General features: G+C 39.3%; 1 protein-coding gene across 1 annotated transcript; it reads right to left on the bottom strand.

The window, feature by feature from the left end:
• Nucleotides 1-57: 57 nt before the first annotated feature.
• NELFA (negative elongation factor complex member A) lies at nt 58-26,284 on the bottom strand. Its single transcript, XM_072406562.1, has 11 exons — nt 25,823-26,284; nt 15,238-15,409; nt 14,990-15,151; nt 13,453-13,542; nt 12,383-12,513; nt 12,161-12,230; nt 11,498-11,586; nt 11,277-11,385; nt 8,567-8,832; nt 7,695-7,794; nt 58-6,863 (listed from the first exon to the last, which is right to left on the bottom strand). The coding sequence occupies exons 1-11, from the start codon at nt 26,030-26,032 to the stop codon at nt 6,679-6,681; spliced, it is 1,584 nt and encodes a 527-aa protein (XP_072262663.1). The 5' UTR covers nt 26,033-26,284; the 3' UTR covers nt 58-6,678.
• Between the last annotated feature and the right edge of the window lie 860 nt (nt 26,285-27,144).

Raw genomic sequence — 27,144 nt, 5'->3', positions numbered from 1 at the left:
CATTTCAATACACCATAGTTCTGTATTATAAGAAAAATAAAACACCCAAACAAAACATCACATTTCAATTTCTAGAAAATCGTAACCTTTATTATACACACTGACTGGCTGAAGATGTGTAGATGGAGGACCATTACAGGTGTACAAATATAGGAGACAATACTATGCCATCAATGTAACATTTACCCCCAAAAAATAAATCAATAAAAAGGATTTCTGTTTAAGGAGAAACCAGAAATAGGACAAATGCCGCAGCTACAAAGGAAATCCATAGTTTGGAAATAAGGAGGCTGCCATTGGTGATGACCTTTACTTATGTATATACTAGTTTACTGGCTGTGTTGCTTACCCAGAGGTTTCATTTTTATTTCAGTGATTGATCTAGGACACAGCCTGGGTTGTGAGTTTGTTCTGTCAATATGCTTGTTTGGGTCAGAGAAGTCATCCAGGGAACTAGAACCTTTAGGTGATTTTGTAGAGAAATGTTTATTTCAGCATGGAGTTCTAAAAAACAAACATCCCGGCTCTGATCACTAGCACTACTATCCACATACTACAACAGCTCTGATTTCTAATCTCACAGACTCCTTTATACTTTATTAAGAGAAAAAATGAAGGCTGCCATTACTGCTTCACTTCTAAAATGCTAGTTGTCTGGCTCTAATAGGTCATTGACCTAGAAGTATAGAGCAAGTCGATCGGCACACCAATTGCGGGTCACCAACCTTGGAAGTATTGAAGGGTCTGGATCACTTTTATAACCTAAAGTTTAACATTTTTAAAAAAGAAAGGCCAGCAATGGTCTCCCACATATTAATCTGGGCTTGGGTCTAAAACCTGAACAGTAAAACCTTGTACAGACAGTACAGTTAGAATTAGACTACGTCCACACTTTTGTCGTTGTAAAGAATCTTTCTATAGAGGGGAGAACGAGTGAACGGCGCCCCGCTGCGCTCTCTCTGCTTCACTTGTATTGCAGTCGTTAGCCGTTCATGGATCTGCTAAGACGGATACACGAACAATGTCTGATGGCCGCTGTACACATGTAAGATTCTCGTCCGATACCAGCCCTAAAGTGATAATCGGTCGACAATTATCTGACGTTTGTACCTAGCCTTAGAATAGGTGCCAGCAATGATGACATTGTTTAGGATTTCTGTCCTTGTTTGTTCCTGTTGTACCAAGCAATTACTATGATAATTTAGAACAATATCTAAGCATTTGTACCAGGCCTAAATCTTCTATACAGACTTTACCCATGGCTGCACCCAGAACACGCTGAATGGAGTACGGGATATCTGTAGTGATAAATTTGGAAGCTCTGACCTCCTGTTATAACAATACTAGTTTTCTGTCAAAATGAGGTAGCTGAACTACAATTAGTATGTATGATTAGTTGTTCGGACTTGACTTTTCAGATCCACATACCTATTCCAGATGACACTTTATGGTTCTGCCACCAATATGTCAATCTATTATTTATGCTACAATACAGCTTTATTGGCATCACTTTTGGCATGCAGAAATTACTTGCCACAAACATTTTCTAAACGGTTTTAACATGGGGGAACTCTTGGGCTAACTTTTAGGTCTTCAGGAAACCCATTCTATAATTATTATATCCACAGCTTACAGTACATAAGTCTGGGGGTCAGTGGCAAGAATGACTTATGTTGCTGGCCATTGGGAGGAAAGTCACCCCGACAGAAAGCTAAAAAGATCATTGGTCATTCTGACCTGAGGGGACCAATTTGCTTTTTGCTCAAGGAACCCCTAGCAACCTCTGGAAGAACCCTAGGATTCCACAGAATTGTATTTGTAACAGTGGCCTAAACCCAGGAGTTGTGCTATGTCACACTCCAACATTGGCCGAACTCATAATGCTGAATACACTTGTGATAAACCATTATCATGGCTTACTTTATACAAGAAAGCATTAAAGTACACCTATTAAGCTGAGCAGCTAAGGAACAGGGGATCCATAAGCAACAGTTCCAGTCTAGCGGCCTCCCAGGGATTGCTCTTGTTTCATCACTGTGGGTTTAGGGGTGGTAGGGATTTCTTTAATACCTTTATTTCTACTGTCCCAGGAATTAAGAGAAGCGTTCCCTCACCCTGGTTTCCATAGGGGAGTTATTATTGTGATTTGAATACAGTAATGAATGATTAACACCTGGTAATGTTTCTGTGTTTCTCATTAGATTTTCCATTGTATCTCAAGGAAGTAGATGAAATCTCTCCAAAATGAGAAATCTTTTTACTGTTACATGATGAAATGTTCCAATTAGAAAATTGCAACCATCCAATTTATTGCTGACGCATCCCTTTCCGACCCAGCAAAAATAGTCTACAACAGTCAACAAAAAAAAAAAGGCTAATCCCCACACTCGCCAATGTCTAAAAAAATAACCAACAAATTTATGCTTGTATAAAGTATAGGTTAAGCAGAAGAATTGATGATCAAGGTCAACCAGATAATGTTTGACCACCAAGACTACTGTTCAATAGACACAATGGGCCCGATTTATTAAAGCTGGATACATTAGACTATCATTGGAGAACCTGGGTGATCCATCAAACCTAGAATGGATTTCTAAAAAATGATTTGGCGTTAGTAAATGTTTTCAATCCTGAACCAGATCAAAGTTTGGTTCCTGCAGAGGTTGCTAGAGGTTCTTTGAGGGCTCAGTGCCTCTCAGGTCAGTTTAATTGACACCAATAATCTTTTTTGGCGTTTAGTAAGGGTGACATGCTTCCCACTGACACACTACATGTGCTACATGTTCAGATATCTGACGTTATAGCAAACCTCAACTTCCTTTGTAAGAAGCTTTACTCAACCTCTCTACTTCTTAATAATGTCACCCATCACTTTAAAGGACCAATATAGAGCCTTCAATGAAAGAAAGGGTGCAGAATTATGTACATTTGGATTCCTGTAAAAGACATCAATACATTCAGAGATAAAATACTGTATTGTAAATGTGCTTGATCTGTAAAAGGAAATGGAAAAACAAGTGATCAATTTAGCAGGATCATAAGATGATATAATTATGGGAAGACTCTAACAAAAAGTTAAGGCAAGTGACAGATGGCATCATGTGTTATTTTCTCATTCTGCCCACAAATACTATTCTAGTAATGTTGCCAAGATTTCCGAGTGTGTATTTGACCTTTTTGAGACTACATCATTTATTTTTCAACAGGCTTACAGATTTTGTGGTGGAAATACGACACAAAATGGAGAAAAGAAACGTTGCCTAAAGATACCAAATACTTTCTTTTTACCTTGCAAAATAAGGAGACATCTAAAACCTGATTGGTTCTTAAAGTGACACTTTCCTTTGTAAGTCACGTGCTGTTTAAAAGTCTTCATTTTCTTGCCTGTCCGTGCAATAAAAAAAATTAAATGATGGCAACAAACTCCATGATAATGAACCCCCATCTAGCATTTCAGAAATCACCATCAATCTGGGTCTTGATTATAATCACACCTATAATATTGTACAGCAGCCGTGTCAGCACCCAATGGCCAGCACAGAGGTGCTCACACGGTATTTATTAAAACAAAAAAAAAAAAACACATACTTAAGCTTTTACTATGGCGTGAGCGAATCAAAGCTGACGAGGTTCTTTACCAGCAAACCTCAATACTCCTATCTGCTTCAGTGTGTGCCTGTTTGACCAAACCATGGTGGATTTTTTTTTTAAATTCATATTAGTAACAGCAAGACTCCAATCCTTCCATTGTAGATTTTCTAACATCAGTTCCCCATGCATTGTATACAATTACCAAATGAATATAGATTTTAGAAAGGAAACCAGTAGGTTGTTTATAAGACAGAGCGTGCCTGACGAATTTCATGCCCCCCTCCCTTTGTCTAGAACTGCAAATTTTCAGTCATGAGTTTGTAAATGAGGCTGGCATGAATAAGCTTGGCATTGTGCTGGCCTGATAAACATAGCACTGAAAGCATTTTACACCACCAATTGTTGTGTAAGCAGTAAATCTACTAAACACTGCCTTGTTGGTAATTTTGGGCCTGATTTTTTTAAAGTTCTCCAAGGCTGGGGAGGATACACTTTCATCGGAGAAGCTGGGTGATCCAGCAAACCTTGAATCAGGCCATGCGTCCAGGAAATACAAACCGTGTGCTATCTGGACAGAAAGAAGCCTGGCACCGATAAGGCTTAACCCGGACAAGCAGAGCAGCACCTGCTGTGTATTCCCCAACTTGCTCTCTCTAATCATTGACAGAAGTAGTGGTTGCAGTTGTGCGTGTGGCACAATGCAAGCGAAAACTTGCATTGCAGACTTCGATCCTAGAAAAATCCTAAATCTGCATACAAGACAGATAAAATGTTCATGGTCTCAAATGAGAGAACACCCAGTGATTTACTGAAACACCATTTAGTTATTAGTCCAAACCAATAGTTTAGATTTGAGGACTACATAATCTCAAAACTCATGTAAGTATGAGAAGTTACTGTAGCTCAAAGCAGGAGTAAGAAGCCCAGGATGACACCACTGTTCCTTCATACATACAGTTTAGTGAGTGGATGTGGTCAGCCTAGGACAGGAAGTGTATTACAGACATGAGCAACCAGTGATTATACACCAATCAGCCAATATAATAAAACCGCTGACACATGAAGTAAATAACACGGACTATTGGATTATAATGGCACCGGTCAAGAGATGTAATGGAAATAGGGAAAACTTGGGTAAACACAAGATCCCGTCTGATAAGGGCTTAATTGTAATGGTTAAACATTTTCAAAATAAAAAGGGCTTCAGGGGCATTCACCATGGTTTAGGAAAGGACAAAGGAGGAACCAAGTTATTGGCACCAATGAAGAACTCTAGCCCACTTATAGTCCAATTCCACAGAATCGCTTCTGTAGTTAAAAAAAAAAAAAAAAAAAAACAATACTGGCCCTGAGGGGAAAAATCATGCTGTGTTATGGGGTATATAAGGGCTCCGGCTGACCCTGTCCATCACTAAAAGCACCTACAATGAGAATGAATATCAGAAATGGACCATGGAGCAAGGGAAGAAGGTGGCCTGGTGTGCTGAGGTTTTCTTTTAAAGCATGTGCATGGTAAGGTGCATATCCAACCAAGCAAATGATGGCAGCAAGATGCACTATGAGAGGAAGGCAGGTAGACAGGAGCAGCTGGACCTAAAGCGGACCCTGAAATACCATGTAAGGTGCCATTACCGAACTCAAAGATCTAAATTTGATCCTTCGGTTTCAGTCACACCAACTAGCATTAAAAACTTTGTGGCAATAAGCTGAACACTTGAACTGCATACTTTTTCTGGGTCACCAATTCAAAAGTTATTATGGGGGGGGGGGGCATGATCAGAACACCAACCAGCTGCCTTTTTTTAATTATAATCGTAATTATATGTAATCTTTCAGTGAAAGGACATAAGAATCTTATGGTAATTACCTGATGCACCTACAGTGGTGCATGACTTGCTGAGTTACAGCTACAGTGTGTTGGGATGAGGGGGAACGTCACAATACTAGGGAAGTGTTTTTTATATTTTTTCTGACCATTTGTTTTTTGTTTTAAAAAACAAAAAAAACAAAACAAGCGTAGCAAACTCCTCAGAACTTGTATGCTGCAAATACAATTTCAAACACAAATGTAATGTAAGTGACCCATGGGGAGATACTTCCACAACATAGCCAGCATGACAGGAAGGGAGATGATTTTTTTCCCCCCTCAATGGGCACAGATGGCAATAAAATAATCCAAGTATGTAACCCTTCCATTTCATCTAAACCTGGTTGCAGTTTCACTATAAAGAAAAAAATGGGTGTGCATGCAGCAAGTTCATTTATTGCAGAAGAGACAAAGTATATGTCTCAATTTCAATAAATACTTTAGGATAGCAAGCTTCTGTAGGATGTACAGTTACCTGCTCACGCTGGGCCAGCCAATCAACATGGCTGAAAATGTCAAACCTAGATGCCTGCCTGTGCCATTCCCTTTCTAGAATAAGACCAGGCAGAGCTATTGAGTGAATCACTGATGGTGAAAAGGGAAGTAATAGGTGAAGCAATACGTGAAGCTTTGGTTCCACTTTTACAGGTCAGTATGCTGCAGTTGTCGAAAATTGAACACACAAAAGCAGACTGAAGAGTTGAGATTCACAGCATACAGTTACATCCGCTCATCAGCACGTGAATGGTTAACTGATTCGCTCACATCTAGTAACATGAAAATTAAGCCAAGCTTAAACCAAGACCCTTATCTATATTCAATATTTAAACTTTTAGCAGACTGATTTACATTGCAAATACTGCAGATTAAAAAAAAAATAATGCTGAAAATTGTACACTGCCATTTCTCAAAACTTAGAAAATGAAGGTGGATCCACAGGAGTTTCATGAGAGAAGGTGGTGGATACAATTAAATTGGACAATCTGCATCCTGATTGTAGAGCTCGTTTTAAAATCGGTTTCAAATATACAAAAACCGAGCATTTATTTCCATGTGCAGACCCTGTTGAGTTTTCAGGAATAGATTAAGTGTGGTCACCGATGATAAATCCCCCGCCCTGGATTCCAGTCATGGCAGACGAGGCTTCGATCCAGAAAAATGTCTGATTGTTTTCTACTAAAGTCTGAGTTTTGGTCCACAGTTCCAAGCCTGCGGTCTCTTTAAGAGACGCTCGTTAGAGGCTTGTATTTTTTTAGCTTGGTCCACTTGCCGGTAGAATAGTTCATTTCGAAAACCGTATCCACCATCATGGTGGTGCTGCCTGTGCCGTCCCCTTTCTGAATAACCTCTGTGTACTCGCTGAGTTTGATCTGGATGACATCACCCTGCTCCGGGCATGGATTCTCTGCAAAGATCAAGACATTTATATTAGATTATAATTATTAATAAACATGATTTATATAGGGCCAACATATTGCCCAGTGCTGTACATTAACACAGGAAGCCAGAGAATTCCTTATCCCATCAATGCTAGCAGGGTTATGGTGTAACACTCTGCATCTTCAAATATAATCCAGGACTCTTCCTGCATGATATGCAATGACAGAGTACAAAAAGGAAGGGGCTTTTGCAGATTGGTCTGGTCATGTGATAGCTGGAAGACTGCAAAAGGGAAGGATAGAACAGGGAAAACTGCTTTATACTAGTACCCTAAGCAGGTCTATTTCATCCCCCTACATTGGAATACACTATTTATTTTTACTATGCCCTGTTGGAGAGAATTTAGATGTTACAGGAATTTCTTTTAAACATAGAGGAAACTCTCTCTTAGACAGTGTCCTTACTAGAAGATTTCCTCTCATTTTGTTCCTAGGACATCTCCTAGACATATTTTTGTAACAGGGAAAAAAAAATCAAACTATCAGGGAGGGGAAAAAAACAAAAAAAAAAAAAACTGTCTCTGACGGAGACACGTCAATTTAACGAAATCTGACAGGTCTTAGCTTTGCTTACTTTAGCTTAAAAATAAATATATACTGTAAAGTGTGGCAAATAGCAATGCTTAAAAACTCTACATCCTTTAAACTCAGGGTTAAACAAAACCAGACCAACAGCATTGTTATGGGCCACCAATGTGCTCCTCATGGACTGGGCAATAGCAACCGATATGAGTGCAGAACAGTGAAGTTATTTTTTGTAGTAGGATCACCTGGCATATCACAATTCTGTAACCTACCTCTGGAACCTGCCATAAATCCCAGTATTAGAGCCTTCTCTGGCCTTGTAAGCTTGTTTGCAGTCTTGAACATTTCTTGTGCAGCAAACATCTGTTCCCTCTGTCAAACAAAACAGATTAAAAATCATTAGACTGCAGTATAAGTCTGCAGCTTTTTAGATCAGAGAAATCTCAAATGGATAAAAACAGTCATACAGAAAAGGCCAAACCAGATAAAAAAAAAAATGGCTTAACATATTTTATTCATGGTATTATAAAAACAAAGTGACTCCATACAGGGCAAAGCAACAGGATCACTTAAAAGCAGACCTCCGGTCACATATAATTGCTTTCCTTTCTTTGCCTTGCTACTCCAGGAGTAAGCTAAAAGTTACTGAGTTCTAGATTAGAGTGCTATGAAACCCACAAATGACAATGCTACATAGATGAATGTAACTGCATTTGTTTCCACCTGTGTTTTATAGGCTACAATTGAGAGACAATGATCTATAATAGCTGTGTAACCCCCAACCCATGTGGCTGTCTAGGACCCAGCTACAGCTTATTAAGTTTGGAAGTGGGGAAACGTCTAATGTCTGACTGCAAATTAAGAAGGTGGGGAGACTGCTCTTGATGTCCGTCAGGACAAGCTGAAGGGGGTAGCTTTAGTGAATTTGAAGCTCTAGTAACACCCATTATTTTTCAGGTGTAATAATTCTATAATGTATATAACGGTCCTTTATGTAGAAAAGGTACGTACCATTAAAGTCTAGTTCTAAAAATAGAAAAGCCATTACCAGAAGCTGAAAACTATTGAACTGCCTTCAGTGATGCAGTGACACGAATAGAAAAAGCTCTGAACCATCTCAGAGCACAGATGTTCTCATACTTACTGTAAGAGACAGGCTTTTCCTGGGCGGAGGCTGTGTCTGTGTGGTATTGATCTGAGGTGCCTGCGCTGCAGGGGTTGCCACCTGAGTTACAGTCGGTGTAAGTGGAGAGGTAGGGGTTGCTGCAGGTGTCGGAGTGGTGGCCGGAGTATTGGGGTTGCTGTGATACATTGGTGTCCGTTGTTTGAACTGTGCAGGAAGAGTGTTGTTTGGAGTAGCAGGTTCCTCTGCTTGTCGTGTGGTTTGCAACGCTTCCCGAACTGAACCAGCTGTGCACATAGAAATAATTAATTTAACCTCAAAACCACACTGTGCCGGTACTTTCTTTCTATTCCCCATCAAACTCTCATATCAAAACTTTCCACATACTTGTTGGAGGTTTATCAATTGTTTAAATTACAGGATTACATAAACCACAATGTATGAACTGTCCAGCCATACCATACCGATGGTTGTTTACCTTGCTCATTACAGCCAACACTAACACTCAAACAGAAAAATGATGGCAGAAAAAGACCAAGTGGTTCAACAAATCTCCCCCCATTTAAATTTTTTGTTCCCAGGTTCAAATGTCGACCAGAAAACTATCTGAATGGAGTTTGCAGGTTGTCCCTGTGTTTGTGTGGGTTTCTTCCGGGTTCTCTGGTTCCCTCCCACATTCCAAAAACATGCAGTTAGGTTAATTGGCTTCCCCCAAAATTGACCTTAGGCTGTATTAATGACATATGACTATGGTAGGGACATTAGATTGTGAGCCCCGTTGAGGGACAGTTAGTGACACAATTGACTTTGTACAGCGCTGCGTAATATGTCTGCCTTATATAAATACTGTGTTAATAATAATAAATAACCCACATACTGTTGACGATTTCCTAACCCAGTTCAACACCTTCTCTCCTTACTTAAATCCCAGTCACAACCCATCCTCTTCCACCTCCATATCCAATAAGGTTACGTTTGTATCCGTCTCCCTGATGTTTGTATCTGTACCCTATATGATGTTCAATTGTTTCTCAATAGAAATGTATGGTCTGGATTGTATTAGTTTGGTGTTTAGGCTAATATTAAACCCTCTCTAATAGACAGCTGGTCTGGCCCACTATGAAGGAAGACATGATATTTGGTATATTGAGCCTAAATTGAGGTTATATGTGCTTCAATACTAAAGAAACTAAACTAATTGTGTTTTTAAACCAGATTACACCACAGACTTGTATTTGCTGTACTATGCATACGTTACACGCTTCCCCTGCTTCCGAATCCTTCCTCCGGCTCATGTGCTAATGTTTGTAACCCCTGAAGTTTGTAAGTTATATAATTAAAAACCCTAATAAAACAATTGAAACAAAATCCACATACTGTTAACTGACTCGCTACCTCAGCTGAAAGTCAACTGCAAGTGGCGACTTTTTTAGGCAAACTACTTACAATTAGTTTAAAAACTATTCTCCTTTAGTTTTAGGTCATGCCCTCAAGTTCTTGATTTGTTTCAATTGCTTTCTATTTAAATTACTGTTCTGCTGACAATTAAAAATGTCCCCTGCTTGATTTGTTTCACTTGCTTTATATTTAGGTTACTGTTCTGCTGACAATTAAAAATGACCCCTGCTGTTATTTCTTTTTTAAGTTGTCTGCACAATACTTCCCAATATTTTAGCACTTCCCTGGGCTCTTATCTCAACAATACACTTTGTAGACATTGGTGACGCCAATAGTAATGCTCTGAAAAACTGTATTTTCCTCACTGCCTGGCCACACGGTTTACTCATTTTACAATCGTCTGAAAAAGGGAATCTCAGCTGCCTATCTTATGCAGTTCTGATCAGCCCAGTATTCTGCTCCAATCTTAAAAACATTTTTTCCTTAAATTATATTGCAGGAAATGTTGCACATTTTCAACCCCTTCAACCAATGCCAATCCATGCTAGACATCTCAATATTAATTAGCTAAAAAATTAGCTAAAAAAATGAAACCTTTCCCACAGAACCTTCAGTTGAATCCTAAACAGATTAAATTGAACCTAATACCAAACATGTGATTGTCCTATTTGTTACTTATCAATATACAGAAATCAAAAATTCTGCAAAGTAGATGATAGCATTGACAATTAGTGGATTGTTTTCATGCATCTTGCCTACATTTGAGATGAGTTTAGGATACCTGTGAAAATCATTCAGGATTTACTGATGGGTTCATTTGACCAAAACCAATATCTGAAGTGAAATAATCTCTCTGAAGATAATTTAAATTTGACATGTAGTTTGTGAACTCTTAACCCCATTCCATCTGTTTTTGAATTTCCTTACACTTGTATGAAGAGAAAAGTAGTTTTGGAGTAACAAAAGCAGTTTTGGAGTAACAAAAGCCTGCTGACATAGCCCATAAATCTTTCATTGTCAGATATCTAAAATTTAATACCTAATATTGCCTTAAGCTAGCCACAAACACATGCAGGAAGAGGAGAGCAATGCACAGTCATTTTCATATTTCTAAAAGGTGTTTCTCATTGTATTTCTCACTGACTTTTCTGCTGACAAACTGTAGGAGATTCTCTCTCGACAAGAAAGTCAAACAGACGTGAGCAGTCTGCGCTAGAGAAATGTGTGTGTGTATATATATATATATATATATATATATATATATATATTTATGAATTATACACACACACATATAATTTTTTTTGTGTGCAGTGACTATGCTAAATTTGCTTACCTTGTGGGGTCTCCGATGCTGGAATATAGGAGGAAGAAGGAACTACACTGGGAGTGGCTGGCAAGTAACTGGTAGATGGCAGGGCACTCTCGTTCAGCGTGCCAAGTTTCTGGAATGACCAAACAATTAAACAAATAAATATCTTATAATTGTCTAACCAAACTTGCTCCTAGTTTAAAATAAACCATTAAAGAGATACAATATTAAAAAAAAAAATGCACCTGTGTAGACACCAGTCCAGCAGCATAATCAGGGGTGGCGCTTTCCACAACCGTCTCCTCTTTCTGAGGCTTTTCTGCAACATCCGTTTCTGTTGAAAACATTAAAAATAAATCAAATATAACTACTCAAAAGAACAAGGCTTCCATCTGCTTTTAATCAAAAAACAGAGGACAGGAAGACTGGGGAAATTGCCTTGCAAACAGATCAGACCCAATTCAGCTCCAAAAATGGTATTGGTTGTCAGGCTTTTGGGTCGATTCATGTTATGATCATTTCTAGTCAGATTAGACAGAAAGCCCATTGTGCTACAATCCTCTCCTCTTCATAGAAGGGGCTGACCTGTTTGAGACAGTAGACTTCTCTACCAAGGATTTGGTAACCTAGAGATTTGTGCATCAGAGTTATGCAAGAAAATCCTAGAATGGACACTGGCCATTTCAACAGAACAATATTACTAAGGAGTCATTTATCTAACAAAAAATAACACTATGCCTCAAAAGTGACCACTTCTCTTCCTTCTCTGTCACCATAATGTCACAAGCCAATATTTCTAAGAGATTACATATTTAAAGTCACAAGATACCTCAGGATCGTTCCCAAGTCATGAGCCCTATGGGTTTTACTCAGGATTTCTGAGTATCAATGATACAATGAGTACTCACCAATAGTCTTTCTTCTTCTCTTGGCCTCTCGCCCTGCTCCCACCATATCCAATTCAGATATATCCAAGAGCTGTAAGCAAACATGCGCATTAATTTATGATGTGCCACTTGTACTAGGTGTAGGTAGCTGGGAGCAGGACTGAGAAGCCTGTTCTGAAGCGGTCATAACTAGGATTTGTTCAAAACAAAGATTTAGATATTAATTCAAGACATTCACCCTACCTTGACTCCCCTCTCCCTGCGGAGTGGTGTCCTGGAAGGTGCAATTGGGGTTCTGTTTGCAGTTGGACTGAACACGCTGGGGGTTGTAGGACTTCTAAAGGGTGCTTGCTTTGGTATACCTTTGAGAGGAGCTAGAAAAACAAAATTACAGTTGCAGGGGATATTTATTTAGTGCGGTCAAACTCATTCACATTTCAAAAAAATTATAAGAAATTTGATAACGGTGTGCAAAAATATTTTTTCTGACTTGAAATGCTAGTTTTGGACTGACTTATTCTGAAAAGAAGGCATTTTTTTCCCTGCAATTACGCTATTTTCTTTATAACCAGTGAATAATTCCTCTCTACTGTAACAAGGGACACAGAACTTAGGTTAACTTAATTTCCCTCAACTGCTGCTTCTCTTACAACTGTCAGTGGACAGATTTCCTATAAATGTTCTTTTATAGAAGAGAGAGAATAGCTCCTTAAAATATAAATACCAGCAACAAAATATGACAGGTGTGTTTAGGCTCCCATAAAACTAAGCAAATTGACTGCCGCTGTTTTTAATGCAAATGTTATTTTAAAACAAATGTTATTTGAAACATTTTTGCAAAAACACTCCTTTAAAATGGCATCTGCAGGAAATTGACCTGCAGCACAATCACTATTCCTCGATCCCAGTGGACAATGAATCTGTACACGCTTCACCAGAACAGAACAGATTTTTCCATTAGTAAACTGTTAACTGTAATTTGTTAACAAAGCTTGATATTGTAGTAGCCGAGATAGGAGGGTTGCTATTTATCTCAAGTCCACTTTAAAATATTACTAACTAGTTTTCAGTTGCTTTATTCAACACAATCATTTTAATTTATCTTGAACAAGTATACTTTTATCCCAGACCACAGTCTACAACAGCAAATGTAGTATTGAACACATAAAAGTTTTATTTAATGAATAATGTGCTGTTGATCAGTAGATTCCTGCATCCTAATATACATAAAAAAAAAAAAAAAAACAATAAAAAAACGGAGCTGATGTACTAAGAAACGTCGGATAATTGTATTCAGTATAAAATATACTCACTTGTTGTATCCAATTTTTTGACAAGGCCTCTTCCTTTTGCATGAAATGGAACCCCGGCAGTCTTTTTAAGCTGCTGTGCCGTTTCTGTAGCTAAAAAAGCAAAACAATTATGAATGTCTTCATTATAAGTACATAAAACTGTCGAAACCAGCATCAAAAAATGCAACAAAGTCTAGTTATAGCAATACAAATAGTGCTACCCACGCTGATCTAGACATGTTGTGCTTTTGAAGACTACCACTGTTGGGACTTTTTCTGGACATGATAGTCACCTAGTTGTATCGGACTTGAGTACTTAAAAGAAACTGACCCAGCAAAATATTCCATGGCAAACTTCCTCATCTCCATGCTTATTGTGATCCTGCACAAGCCATTGCTGAATAAATTCTAAATTTTAAGCAGCTTCTCATCTAGCAAAATTAACATTTGTGAAACTAGTCGTCTGCATTTGCATTTCATGTGAAAGCGTAAATTGGTTCAGCACAATAGAAACTTCCATCTCCTTCTGCATTATTAGCAGGAGGAAGCCAGGCTTTAACAAAGTCATGTTTTTCCAAACTTTCCTTTATCAGGTAAATCGATGCACATTTCAGAGCCAATGGGGTGGATTTACTGAATAAGTTTTAGACTGCTGGCTCAGGATAAGATAATTTACTAAAGTAGCTAAACTAATAAAGGAGACATGTAATGTGGAATCAAAAAAATAGAGCACTGGTTGCTTTAGCTCTACTCTGCACTGAGGATGCGCCATGTAGTGCAGAGCTCGAGAGCTGGAGACAATGTAATTCCCATGCTTAGGAGTTACATTATCAGTAGCCATACAATGGCTGAAGAGGATCATCCTCTTCAGAGAGTCCTCCATGGAGCTGGTGGCAAAGATGGCGCCTTCCTCTGATGTGGATCACCATAAGGCAGCTGATTACAAGTAATTACGTGCCACATCCTGTGCATTGATGCTTATTATGGCAGAAGCTCACCAACAAGTTTAGTTCCTCTAAAATGGTGGTGAAAGTTCAATCAGATTTAAAGCAGAAAATGAGGATTTACTTATTTAATATGCCAAGCCAATTAAAGAATATTTGGGATGTATATTATCAAACAGCCTAAACTCAAGTATGGAAGCCCAGTCCAAGCCCAGTGTAGAAGTAAATGGCAAATTATGAAGCAGATCCAGGCTGGTTTGGTCACTAAGCTGCCCATAAATGAATCTGGTGCTAAAAGCCTCTAAAGAAGCTGAAATATGATTTTAGAAATAAATAATACTTATAAAAAGAAGCACAATGCCTGGTAAACTAAGTGTGTCAGCCACCCTAAAAGAAAAAGGCCTCTTCTGTGCACTTATCTGATCCCATAGGTAAGAAAACCTCTGAAGCACATAGAATTATTTAGAAACATGATGGAGGGCATAATGATTTGTCAGTGAAATCCTGCACACAAATACTCAACAGACAAGTGGAAAAAGAAATCCCCTGTTCCTTATTAAACCTAGATGTTCAATAAAGTGATTGCACACATTATACACACAGCTACAACTTACACTTCTGTAAAAGCTCTGCTCGGAGTGTGGCACTTTTTGGTTTTCTCTTTAGCTGGAAATGTTTGACAGGAGGAGTCAGTGGACCAGCCAGCATGGTGAGAGCGTTCTTGTTCAGGTACTGGCACTCCAGGGGCAGCATGGCCGAGGCCTCACATTCAGTTACTGGATAAACAGAAGAACGGTTACCATTCAGCAAAACAGAAGCAGACATGTCAGACACAAAGATGATAATAACCCAGTGACCTCACCTTTCTCTCTAAGCTCTCCCAAAATATCCTGAACATTTGGATTCTGTTCTTCTAGATCAAGGTTTAAGGAGCCTGTGTCTGGGAAAGATTTCAGGATGTCTGCCACCATGAGAATCCAAGGGTCTGAGTCCAGTGTAGCCAGCTGGATGATTTCCGTCAATGCCATCTTCATCTATGAAAAAAAAAAAAAAAAGCAACCTTTTAAATAACTGTAAAAAAAAAAAATATATATATATATATTTATTATATTTCCCTTTATTTTAAAGGAACCCAGTCAAGAGAAAAAAATAAATACTCAGAGGTCCATCTGCAAAAAATTAAGAAAAAGCATTTCCTGGGGAAAGGTAAAAAGTTAAACAAAGCCCTGCTCACCACATCTGCTTGCCTTACTGATGGTGTAACACCCGGTATTTGGGTTTCAGTCTTGGAACCAAAAACCACAAATATATTCCTCCAACCCCCACGTAGGGACAAGGGCAAGATAGCAACACATAGAACTCTTTCCAGTTTTTTGATTTTAGTTTGTTTTTAATATTCAGAAACAAAAAGGGGCTATGCAATCTATTAGTGACAAACAGAACAACGTGGAAGCGTTTTACATTCGAACCCGAGCATACCAAACTTTCGTTAACGATTATAAAAACATAAAATAAGAATATGATACCATAAAAACCAAACCGACAACATACGAGCGCATAAAAAAACAAAACAAAACACAACAACAAATCCAACAAGGTAAATAACCGCCAGAGGATATTATCATGGATAGACAAACATCTAGGTACAGTGCTATATTTGTTACAGTCATTCAACTTGTTGTTTATGAAAATATACATTGCAACTTTCTTGCTATTTCATCATGCACTGGTGCAACAGAAAGTAATGAGCTAAAATCCCTAAAGGACACTGCAACATGGCAAACAAAAGAGGAGATCCATTAACAGAGGTTGTGTTGGCCTTAGCCAAACAGTCAGAGGATGACAACAAAAAACAACTTCATGTTAAGGTGAAGCGCTTGTTGGTAATAGGGCTGATGGGTTGCAAGCATCCTAAACCCTTTATTACTATTATTTTATTTATTTTAGTTTTAAGGGAGAAAAAAAGGAGTTTTGTTGAATACAAATACAGATGAAGCCATGCCAATATACTTCAGTCTACCATTATAAATTTTTGTATAAGCGAATTAGGAAGAAAAAATAGAAATCAGTATTAATTTTCTACCACCAGCTTGCAGAAACATAAAATATACAGAGGTGCCTGATGGATCTGTCTCTGTTCCTGAGGATATTCTACATATGGGACTAGGTAGCCATTAAAAATATCTAACAGAGTTTCTCCACCTTTTCAACATGGGGGGAACCTTTAAAATATTCTTCAGGAACCCTGCTATGTTTACTATATCCACAGCTCACAGTACATTAGTGTGGCGATTAGTGTGAAGAATGCCTCTTACATCGCTGGCCATTGGGAAGAATGTCACCCTTACAGATATACCAATGATATTTTTGGCTCACTTAAACTGACCTGAAAGTCTCAAACAATGCTCATTGAATAAGTAACCTTCTGGAAGTACTCCTGGTTTTTTTATAGAACACTGGTTGAGAAACACTGACCTTACATAAAACACTGGAGTACCTTAAAACACATTTGCTGCTGACCAATGCTGCAATTTTTCCACTGCAAAGTAAATATTCTGCAGGTAGGACACAACCCCTCCCAATATCCTGGAAGCTGCTAACATAAACCTGGACAGGTACAAGAAGCCGAGGGGGAATTCACCTGGATCTGAGAACAATAAAACACAATCAGAGAGATTTATACTAGCAGCAAAGTCCTCCAGCTTTTGGTTTGGATCTTATTTTTACCAAATCATAGTTACATAGTAGGTTAGGTTGAAAAACAGACATAAGTCCATCAAGTTCAACCACTAGGGAAATAAAACATATCCTAGAGATAAAACCCTGTGGACATAGTTGGTCCAGAGGAAGGCAAAAAAAAAAACCCTGGTACGATTTGCTTTAACGGGAAAAAAAATTCTTTCCTGATTGCATGAGCCAATCAGATGTTCCCTGGATCAACAGTCACTGTTATTTTTACTTTAAATCTTTAATATCCAGTTATATTCTGTGCTTCTTGAAATCATCCAGCTTTTTCTTAAAGCAATCTATAGCAGTTGCTGAAACTACTTCCTGAGGGAGCCGATTCCACATTTTCACAGACCTTACAGTAAAGAATCCCTTCCTTATCTGGAGCTTCTTTTCCTCCAGACACAAAGAGTGCCCTCTTGTCCTTTGTAATGATCTCAAAGTGAATAATTGGGAAGAGAGTTCTCTATATGGACCATTTATATATTTATACAGGGTGAGCATATCCCCCCTTATACGTCTCTTCTCAAGGGAGAATAGATTCAGTTGAATAAAATAAATTAAGAGCAAAATAAAGAGGAACTCGATGACCTCTTTGCAGCAAACTTTTCCAGAAGAAAAATCTGCAGCATTGAAAACCTGGTATAAGTCAATATCCCCAGTGAGGGAAGGATTGAGACGGAACTTCTATTAAGGTGATTCTTTTTATTTAACCTGTCTGCTCCTTTCTTTACTAAATTCCAGTTTTGAAAAAAAAAAAAGCCAGGCATGACCTCATTATATAACCAGGAGCAGCTTTGGACCTTTTTAAACACAGAACTGAAATATCATTCAGTTCCTACAGAACCCTGCTATAGTTACTATATCCAAATCTCACGGTACATTAGTGTGGTGGTTTGTGGGAAGGATTCCTCTTACATTTCTAGTAAAGAACGTCACTATTACAGATCAAAAAAAATTAATAAAATTGGTTCAGATAATGGACCTGAGAGACATACATTGCTCAAGGAACCTCTAGCAACCTCTGGAGGAACCCCGATCTACAGAAAAGCCAAGCACGACCTTCCTTCAATAGAAGAAGCTGCAAATGGTGGAGAAATGAGAAACAAATGTGTGATAAACAGCAGAACTTTCCTTTGCTTGCAGCCAGTACTGGCCGGGTAAATATTTGTATATGCTGCTGCTGTAAAGTAGATTTGGATGTAAAACAACCATTACAAGTAATCACCTCAACACTAAACACACAACGTGTGCACAGGTCACAAGCAGGTTTATGGCAATCTAACCAACACAACATTTTCATTTATTTTAAATACTCTAAAATCCAGGAACATCGGATAACTAGAACACTGCTTGTTTATTCCTGCAGCTAGAGAATGCTGCAGACTTTGCTGAAGCTTTTAAAGAATTATACAAATCCAGATTAGGAATGTGAAACATGACAATGTCAATGCAAATGCTGTCACTTGAAACAAGCTGCAAGCGGGCTTTGCACAAGCTTAAACTATAGCGCTAGAACTGACACCAGCAACCGCCAGCTAGCGACTACCGTCTGTGACATTTCCAGTCATCTGTGACATCTTCACATATTTATATTTATTTGGTACTTTAAAGGTGGATTGAAATCCAAGAACAAATATGGGTTGTATTATACTTCAGCAATCCTTATATGTGCTGGCTGCATTTTTATACATATGTAATCCAGCCAGTGAAAAATCATTTGTTATGGCCTGCCAATGTTGCTGAAATGGGAAGTTGAAAAATAACACTTAATGGCAGGATCACCAGGCAAAAGGATTATGTCACCGGGAGGGGGACATAGAAATATAGGCTATGGAGAGACTGCATCATGTTAATTTTGACCTTAGTTATAACTTGCTGAAGGTTCTGTAAATGCTTTGTACACACTGCTCCTTGTGCAACCAAGACTACTACTGAACACATCCACATGTACTAGAAGTGGGAAGGGGTTCTGTAGCTGTATTCACCTTAGAATTGTGCCAACTCCAAAAATAAAATCTAGCCCAATATGTTAGCCAGGTAATAATCCTCCCCAGGTATCTTTTGGACCAACCCGGCACTTTTCAGTAACCATTGGGCTGATTTTGGGTGGTTACAATTCAGGGGCCACCACCTGCCCACAGCTTCTTCCCACTCAGAATAAAAAAAGTTCCAGGTTGAACACTGCTCACTCTCCTTGTGTGGTTACTTCTATTCCTCCTCTATAGCTATGGAGGGAGCAATAGTTGCCACCAAGGCTGGACTACAACTTTGTGGACTGATGGAATAATTAGTTCACAAAAAGGAGGCAATACATATATTGGCTGAACATATTCCACTATGAGGTTGTATTGGTTCTCTTTCAGATTAGGAAATGGTTAAGTATATTACATTTTAGTACCTGGGTGTGGGTATCGTTTTCGTTCTCAGAATTAAACCCCTTAACCAATTTACATAGCCCGATATAGAAAAACCACACAAAAAACTAAAATATTACCATAAACATGAAGTCAGCAGCTTCCTCGGATCTCTAAAAACCACTTTAGATGTGTTAACTGATCCGTGTCATTTCATGCACAATGTAATGCAGGTGGCCCTATAATAACCAGAATATATATATATATATATTATAATATATATAATGTCCCTAATATAAACATCCATACAGAATGTCACATAGCATTGAGGGGAGGGAGGGGGAATTTATAGGAGCCAAAAAAAAAAAAAAACAAGAATTAAGTTTAACCAAGAATTTTTTTTAAGCTAGGTGGGTGGAAAATCTAGGTGGGTGGCCACTGCTGTATTGTGACCCAATTCTTCAGTAACCACCCAAAAACAGCTGGGTGGTCACTGAAAAGTGCCGGGTGGTGCACCCAACTAAAAGGCGCTGCGGTTTAGAACACGGATATACAATGAAAAGATTTCATAGAATTATGTACTTCCATTATACAAATATGTGATGCAGTATATTATATTGCAATATATGATGCAGTATTAGCAGTTCTGCATTTCATTTTGCTCCATTTACTGCCAGTGATCATTTATTATTAATAAACAGGAGTTATATAGCGCCAACATATTACGAAGCCATGTACATTAAATAGCATGCCTACACCAAGTCCCACTCACTGCGTTTGGGACTGACAGCACTGCATCTGTTCCTGAAATTCTCTCATGCTGTTCTGCAGTGTCTGGGAGGGAAGTGTTTGAGACACAAACAAATGATTTGGGTTAGTAAAGAAGAGGAAAAAGTGGTTGCAAAAAAAGCTCCAGCACAGCTCTATGACCTCTCCTTCAAATTAACAAGGGATGGTTTTTTGCTTTGTGTACAAAGGCAGACATGTTTCAGAGAGCCTGCCAACTTGCAGAGGATCTGAAGATCTGTATTTTGTATCTGTTCCCCTTTCTGTTACTCTGTATCTTTTCCATTTTGTTTCTCTGCAAACAGAACTGACAAGACTGTCTTATCTCATAGACAACTCACTTTCACCTACTACATGAAGCTCAGCACCATCTATCACCATGATGAGGAGGGGAAATCTGTGCTGCAAGACAAATGAGTAACTATTTGCTGCTCAATATAAAGCCCGGGCTCACCAGGGTGTACGTTTGATGTATAAATTGCACTATGGTCACACTGAACACTAGATAATGGGTCACACAAAACACTGGACAACTGGGACATAATACAAAACAGAGGCCATGAGGGAAAAAATGAGATATATTAAGTGGGTGGGTGGTAACAAGTCAGAACAAAGTATGGGGGGTGTAGAATAATGACGAATACTAGAATTTTTGACCACCCAGATAAAAATGTCAGAGAACACAGGACTGTTTGCACCATCTGATGCTTTATATGTGACTTCATGTGTGCGCTGTCTTTCCTTTATGTAGGTATAACTTTACAAAAGAAAGAGTTAGGGGGCAGCAACAGCTAGTAGGTCAGAATCCTAGGTGATCTAGCTCTTCCCATGAAGCAGATTAAATTTGGGGACTGTCCAGTAAAGCCTAAATGAAAGCGGAGAAGTCCTTCTGCAAAGCCGGACAAGAAAAGGGCAAGGAAATGAAACTAAGCAAAGGAGATCTTGGATGATACGCTCTGATGGTGTATGATGAGTGTGAAAGCCCTCCAAGCTATGAGAACACGCATTGCTTTCCAGGGTATAGCGATTCTACATTCTTGCTTCTATACTCCAGGTCCAGGTGGTTGTAACTGGAAGATATGCTGTCGTTTTTTTCCCAGCTCTGACTGTGATGCTCCTAGAAAGGTGTACAGCCACAAAACAACTGAACTGTTACACTAACCACAAAAAGCAAACACTGAAAACAGCAACAGGTGCAGGTTATGGGTCACATCAGCACCCCAGGCCAAAAGGAGGTAAAAAAAAAAAAAAACAAACAACCGCGTAACACTAAGCTGTATAAAACGCTAACTTTATTGGTCCCAGGTGATCACAGAAAAGGAAAACGCAGACAGATTTACCCCCTAGTGTATCTTACTCGAAGAGACATTCCCTGGGGGCGCAAATGTGTCTGAGTGAGGAAGTAAACAGAACAATTGTTTTATTCCCAAATTGTGGTGCCTGGGACCCCCATTCCACCTGTAACTTCTGCAATAGATCTGGGATGTCATGGACAGGCACAGTAAGACAACTGGGGAATTCTCTGGGGAAAAAGACTTGAACTCGAAGTTCACTGAAAAAAACAAGATTAGATAAGGGATAAGGGATACATACTGCTAAATCATCACACAATGCGTGTGATTTATTAAAGCTCTCCAAGGCTGGAGAGGATACGCCTTCACCAGTGAAGCTGGGGGATCCAGCAAACCTGGAATACATTTTCTAAAAGTAAATTGCTATTTGTTAGCAAAGTTTTTCAATTGTGGACCAGATTCATTCCAGATTTACTAGATCACCCAGCTTTACTGATTAAGGATTATCCTTTAATAAATCAAGCCTAATATATCTATATTGGAAAATTCATACAAAGTCCTATATCGGTGGAATCCTTTACCATCTCATAAAGCTAAATTTGCTCCGGACTATTCTTCCAAGAGTCTCAGAAACTGTACAGAAGAAGGTACCATGACTCACACTTGGTGGACTTGTTCCAAAGTAAAGAAAGTATTAGTCAAAATATCTAATCTTATTCATAATGTATTGAAAGTAAATCCTGAACAAAACTCTCTCGAAGCATTATTAAACAATCCAATTATAAACACATAAAAAACGGACTGATTTTATTTTTTGTGCTACGAAAATACCTATCGCTCTTGGAAAACAACATATCTAAATATAAGATTGTACTTCAGAAAATTGATAAATGAGAAACTAACTTTTATTGTACAAAACACATCTGACAAATTTCTGAAAAATTGGGACCCCTGGATAGAGTATCAATATTTAATTTAGTATAGTTAATCTATAAAACAGCATTACATATCTCCCCCCTGAAATTAAAAATTATCTTACTTTATGTTCTTACTGTCTTTTTTCTCTTTATTTGTTTCTAATTTTTATTTCAATAACACTTAATGTATTTATTATATGTTCTGTTAACATTATGTTAACTATTATCATTTTATGTTACAACATTTTTTTTATGTCATTGTATCATTTGTCTCTATATCTTGTAACTTCCTATAACTCTGAAATTCAATAAAAATATTGTAAAGACAAATTCTCTGTGCAATTTTACTAATCTATGAAACGCCAACACATCCAATCTGGATAGAATTCACTGTGGAAATCCAAACATTTCATTACAATTCCGCACATAATATTGTAATGGTTTATTATTCCTTCACAGGACAGAAAGCATTGTGATTGCGGTTCATTTCCGGCAATCCCTCTAATGAAGTATTTTACTACAATCAGATCACCATTATGTTTGCTTTAACCAGTATAAAACTATAGGAGTTCTGCCACCTAATAAAACAATCTAAGAAAGGCTGGCAGAGAAAACAAAGTTCAGCAAACAGAGCATCCTGTACAGATACCCCGGGGGCACAATAAAACATCGCACCTCCAGCTGTGATTCTTCCCTTCTCTGGAGTCTCATTAGAACAATTCCTGGCCTGATGCTGAATTCCATCTCTTTACCACAACACAGAAGTGCAGAAACTAGCACCGGGTACAACTAAGAACACAATAAAACACACAGAGGATCTATCTGGCTGCTATACACTTATTGATCGGGGGGGGGTTAGAGATGGGAATCCTGAGCTGTACATGGCCGGCACAGAGATCAGCATACTGAAAATATAAAGCGGTGAGGACTAATCACTAGGCACACAATATGCCGTCCAACAATTCTTCAATGCACCATCCAACTTTTTAATATTTGATCAGTATTACAATAATATACACACACATGCCGGATACTTTATCAAACCGAATTTCTACACATTGCATTATTTATGACTGCTTTGCTCCAGTTGAATATCACCTGAGATGAATGGATTGTAAGCTCTTCGGGGCAGGGTCCTCTCCTACCCCTGTGTCAATGTCTGTCATTTGCAACCCCTATTTAATGTACAGCGCAGCATAATTTGTTGGATCTTTATAAATCATGTTTATTAATAACGGACCTGACACGTATGGATCCATAAACAACTGGGAATCAATAGGCTATAAATAAAAGACGTCTCTTTAGGGCATGACACCCCCCATTCATAGCATGCTCTTTAAACTGGAACCCAAAACAGTGATCCCCAAACTATTTTTTTTTTTTGCAAAATGAACTTGATTCAAAAGGAGGAGAGCACAGCGGGGTGCTGCTTGTAGAACAGAACAGGTGATGGGTGTATAGCGCTCATTCATTCATCAGTCACTGGAAATAATGATAAAAGTTCATTCACAGAGCTGAAAATTTTCCAGCCTTTTACTCCCAGTGACACTGTTACTGTAGCTTAATATTGACAACAGGGTGGTTCATTTCTGTCCGGATTTATATGTCTAAAAGCGGTACATTGTCTTTCATAAAAATTTATTTTACAGTATAATAGTTTGAAAAACAAAATCATGTCAAAATAATAAATTAAATTTAAAAAATAAATTGATTAAACTTTGACATAATTTTGTGTTTCAAACTTTCTTATACTCATACTGTTATATTATACTGTAAAATAAATTTTCATGAAAGACAATGAACTGCTTTTAGACATATAAATCCAATGTATTGCATTCAATACAGGTATTTTGTATTGAATGCAATACAAAATAATGTGAAATTCCCGCCGTGCCCCTAGTGACGGCTGTACTCACCGCCGTCACAGGGGAACGTCAGCGCACTCGCCGGGTGTCAGATCGAGGAAGAAGACGCAGCTGGAGGATGGGAAGACCGGCAGGCCAATGGAGGATGCCAATGGGCCCAGGTAAGTCTTTAATATTTTTTTTAGCTACCCCAAGTGCGGCTCAAGGTTGGCGCTTTCAGCTTTTTTTTTTTTTTTTTTTACCTCGATACCATTCAGAAGGTTAGCAATAAACAGAGTTTATATAGTGCCAACATATTACACAGCGCTGTACATTAAATAGGGTTTGCAAATGACAGACAGATACAGACAGTGACACAGGAGGAGGAGAGGACCCTGCCCAGAAGAGCTTACAATCCAATAGCACTGCAACCAAATGAATCCTAGTGATATCCTGGCATGTCAATCAGAGAATTTCTGAAATCACTGCCTGGATTGAATGATTTCTCCAGCGCTTCTGATCTGATCAGTATTCCTATAAAGCAGCGGTCGCCAACAATCAGGATAAGGACCCCGCTGGGGGGACGCACCGGCCAGAGCCACGGACCATGTCCCCCGAGCAGTTCCCAGGACACAACCTGGGCTTAATATTGGTTAAAGGTTGTGTCCTGGGAACTGCTTGAGGGACATGGTCCGCGACTCTGCCATTGCAGGCTCAGAGAGTGGGCGGGGTCATGTCATTATGACATCACTCTGGGGGAGTGACACCCGGCTCCCTGCACACGCGCGATGATTTTATTGGTCCGCAGACCTGAAAAGGTTGGCATCTACTATAGAGCAAGCATTCATCTAATATGTACAATATGCTTTGGGGAAGGCAGAGGTGACCAACATATGAAGAAGATCCTCGGGGCAGGGTCCTCTCCTGTCTGTCATTTAATCATTTAATGTACAGCGCTGTGTAATATGTTGGTGCTATATAAATCCTGTTTAATATTAATAATAAATTCCTACGCACAACAGACCCCATGCAAGGTATTCTGTGTATCACATCCAATGCCCATTATTCTGAATGGCATCCAACACACCTCGCCAACCTGTACGCAGGTCACATGACCTAGAGGCTGCATGCGAGCGGCATTACCTGCAATGGTGCCTGGGGTTGCCATTCATTTCTAACAGCCTCCCAATCAGTGTAGCGCAGAATTCATCGCAATGCCATCTGTATTGCAGGAACTGGCGCAAGCTTGCCTTGACCTCAATACAAACGCGTGCAGACGCGTGGCAGCGGCGGTGTCAGCGTGCAGGATTCAAGGCATGCAGGAAGAAAGCGCCAGCGCGGGGTAATTCTTGCAGACACTCTGATCTCTCCTCCTCTGAGAGGTGTATGGGGTCATTACACCTGTCAGATGTTCAGTGATGCATGGACCGCCTATAGACTAGAGTGCAAGCTCTGCTGCCCAGGATCACGTGCCAGGCCTTGCTGGGCTTTGTAGTTCCCCAGGCGCCCCGTCTAGCCTCTCACCTCATCCACAGTACGGCGCGGAAGGTGCAGCATCCCCAGCAGCAGCTTCAGCTTGACGGCGGAGGACAGGTTGTGGAAACACAGGCGCACGTTGTCAATGACGGTGGCGGTGAGCAGCGAGGCGATGCTAGGGGGAGCCCAGAGCTCGTCGGCCGAGCCTAGCTTGTTGTGAAGCCACAGGCCGGTGTCGCTCTCCCTCATCGACGCCATCTTGAGAAAAGAAAAACATCGCGAGCAGGCATTTTATGAGGACACCTAAAAAAACGACTGCGAGGCCCCCTCTGGCGCTCCAAGGCGGAATCGTGTCAGGGATGCGTTCTCGCGATACCTTTTGAGTGATTGAAGGCTGGTGTAGGTGGCAGCTTCATCTTGTCATTCCTGTAATATTAAACGCCATGGCAATAGAGAGGAGGTGAGTGCGAAAAATGGCTGGACCTGCGACTCACGGCGCCATTACCAATTGCCCAAAACAAAGATGGCTGCCTGGCGTTCAAAGCGTCTCCCTAAATGGCAACACTACAGTAACATGAAGGCGCGGATTTCTCTTCTCTATGGGTGCCCACAATGGACAAAACACGTTTTTTTCTTACATTTATAAATTTCTCTTTGCACTAAATCCATCATTTTTTTCCTGTCAGCAGGATGACAGAGCAATGAGGTCTCTCTAATGCAATACATTTACATTTGAAATAGGTGTAACAATAAAGCTAATACTTTTGTATAATCATGTGTACAGTGTTGTCATTACAAACTACACATAAACAGAATATTTTATACAAACACAGCATGTTAAAAATATTAATGAGTAAAATGGTGATTAATTACCCCTTCTTCCCCATCATTGCATAAAAAAAACAAATATTCATCTCAGGCTGCAATATACACCTTCAGTCCAGAGCTGCTACCTCCAAGCTTCTTGATAGAAGATGTGCTCAGTGTTCTGGGTCAGAGGGTCCCAAACAACAAGCAAGACCTGGAACCGGGCAATGGGTTGTGCTGAACCGGGCCATAACTGTTGTCTATGGAGCAGCAGCCATTTTTGTAATGAAAAGAGGGATTGGTGTCATCTCTTCTGTCATTTCCTTCGTTTGTAAGCTGGATTCTTGCTGACTGCATGAAAATTCTCCATAGACCCCCATAAATGTCCTTCTGGTCTGTGGAAATTTTTTACATAAAACCAGCCAACTGTGCAAGGTTGGGAATTGCTGTTTTGGGTTAAAAAATGAGCAAAATCATTTAAAAGACAGAAAGTATACTATGAATGTGGGTGTCATGTTCTTCCATGTGAAGAGAGGTGGTATTATTTTTATTATTATTACTAC

The sequence above is a fragment of the Pyxicephalus adspersus genome, chromosome 3 (assembly GCF_032062135.1).
Source record: "Pyxicephalus adspersus chromosome 3, UCB_Pads_2.0, whole genome shotgun sequence".
NCBI lineage: Eukaryota > Metazoa > Chordata > Amphibia > Anura > Pyxicephalidae > Pyxicephalus > Pyxicephalus adspersus.
Note: the sequence above shows the minus strand (reverse complement) of the source record. Positions and strands in the feature narration are given on the sequence as shown.

What these genes read in the sequence shown, in the direction of transcription:
- NELFA (XM_072406562.1), bottom strand. Translation starts at nt 26,032, where the DNA reads ATGGCGTCGATGAGGGAGAGCGACACCGGCCTGTGGCTTCACAACAAG. An exon ending in AGCATCGGAGACCCCACAAG is followed by an intron (nt 8,833 to 11,276) that starts GTAAGCAAATTT and finishes CTATGTGCACAG; the next exon opens with CTGGTTCAGTTCGGGAAGCG. An exon ending in GGAAAAGCCTGTCTCTTACA is followed by an intron (nt 7,795 to 8,566) that starts GTAAGTATGAGA and finishes TTTGTTTGACAG; the next exon opens with AGGGAACAGATGTTTGCTGC.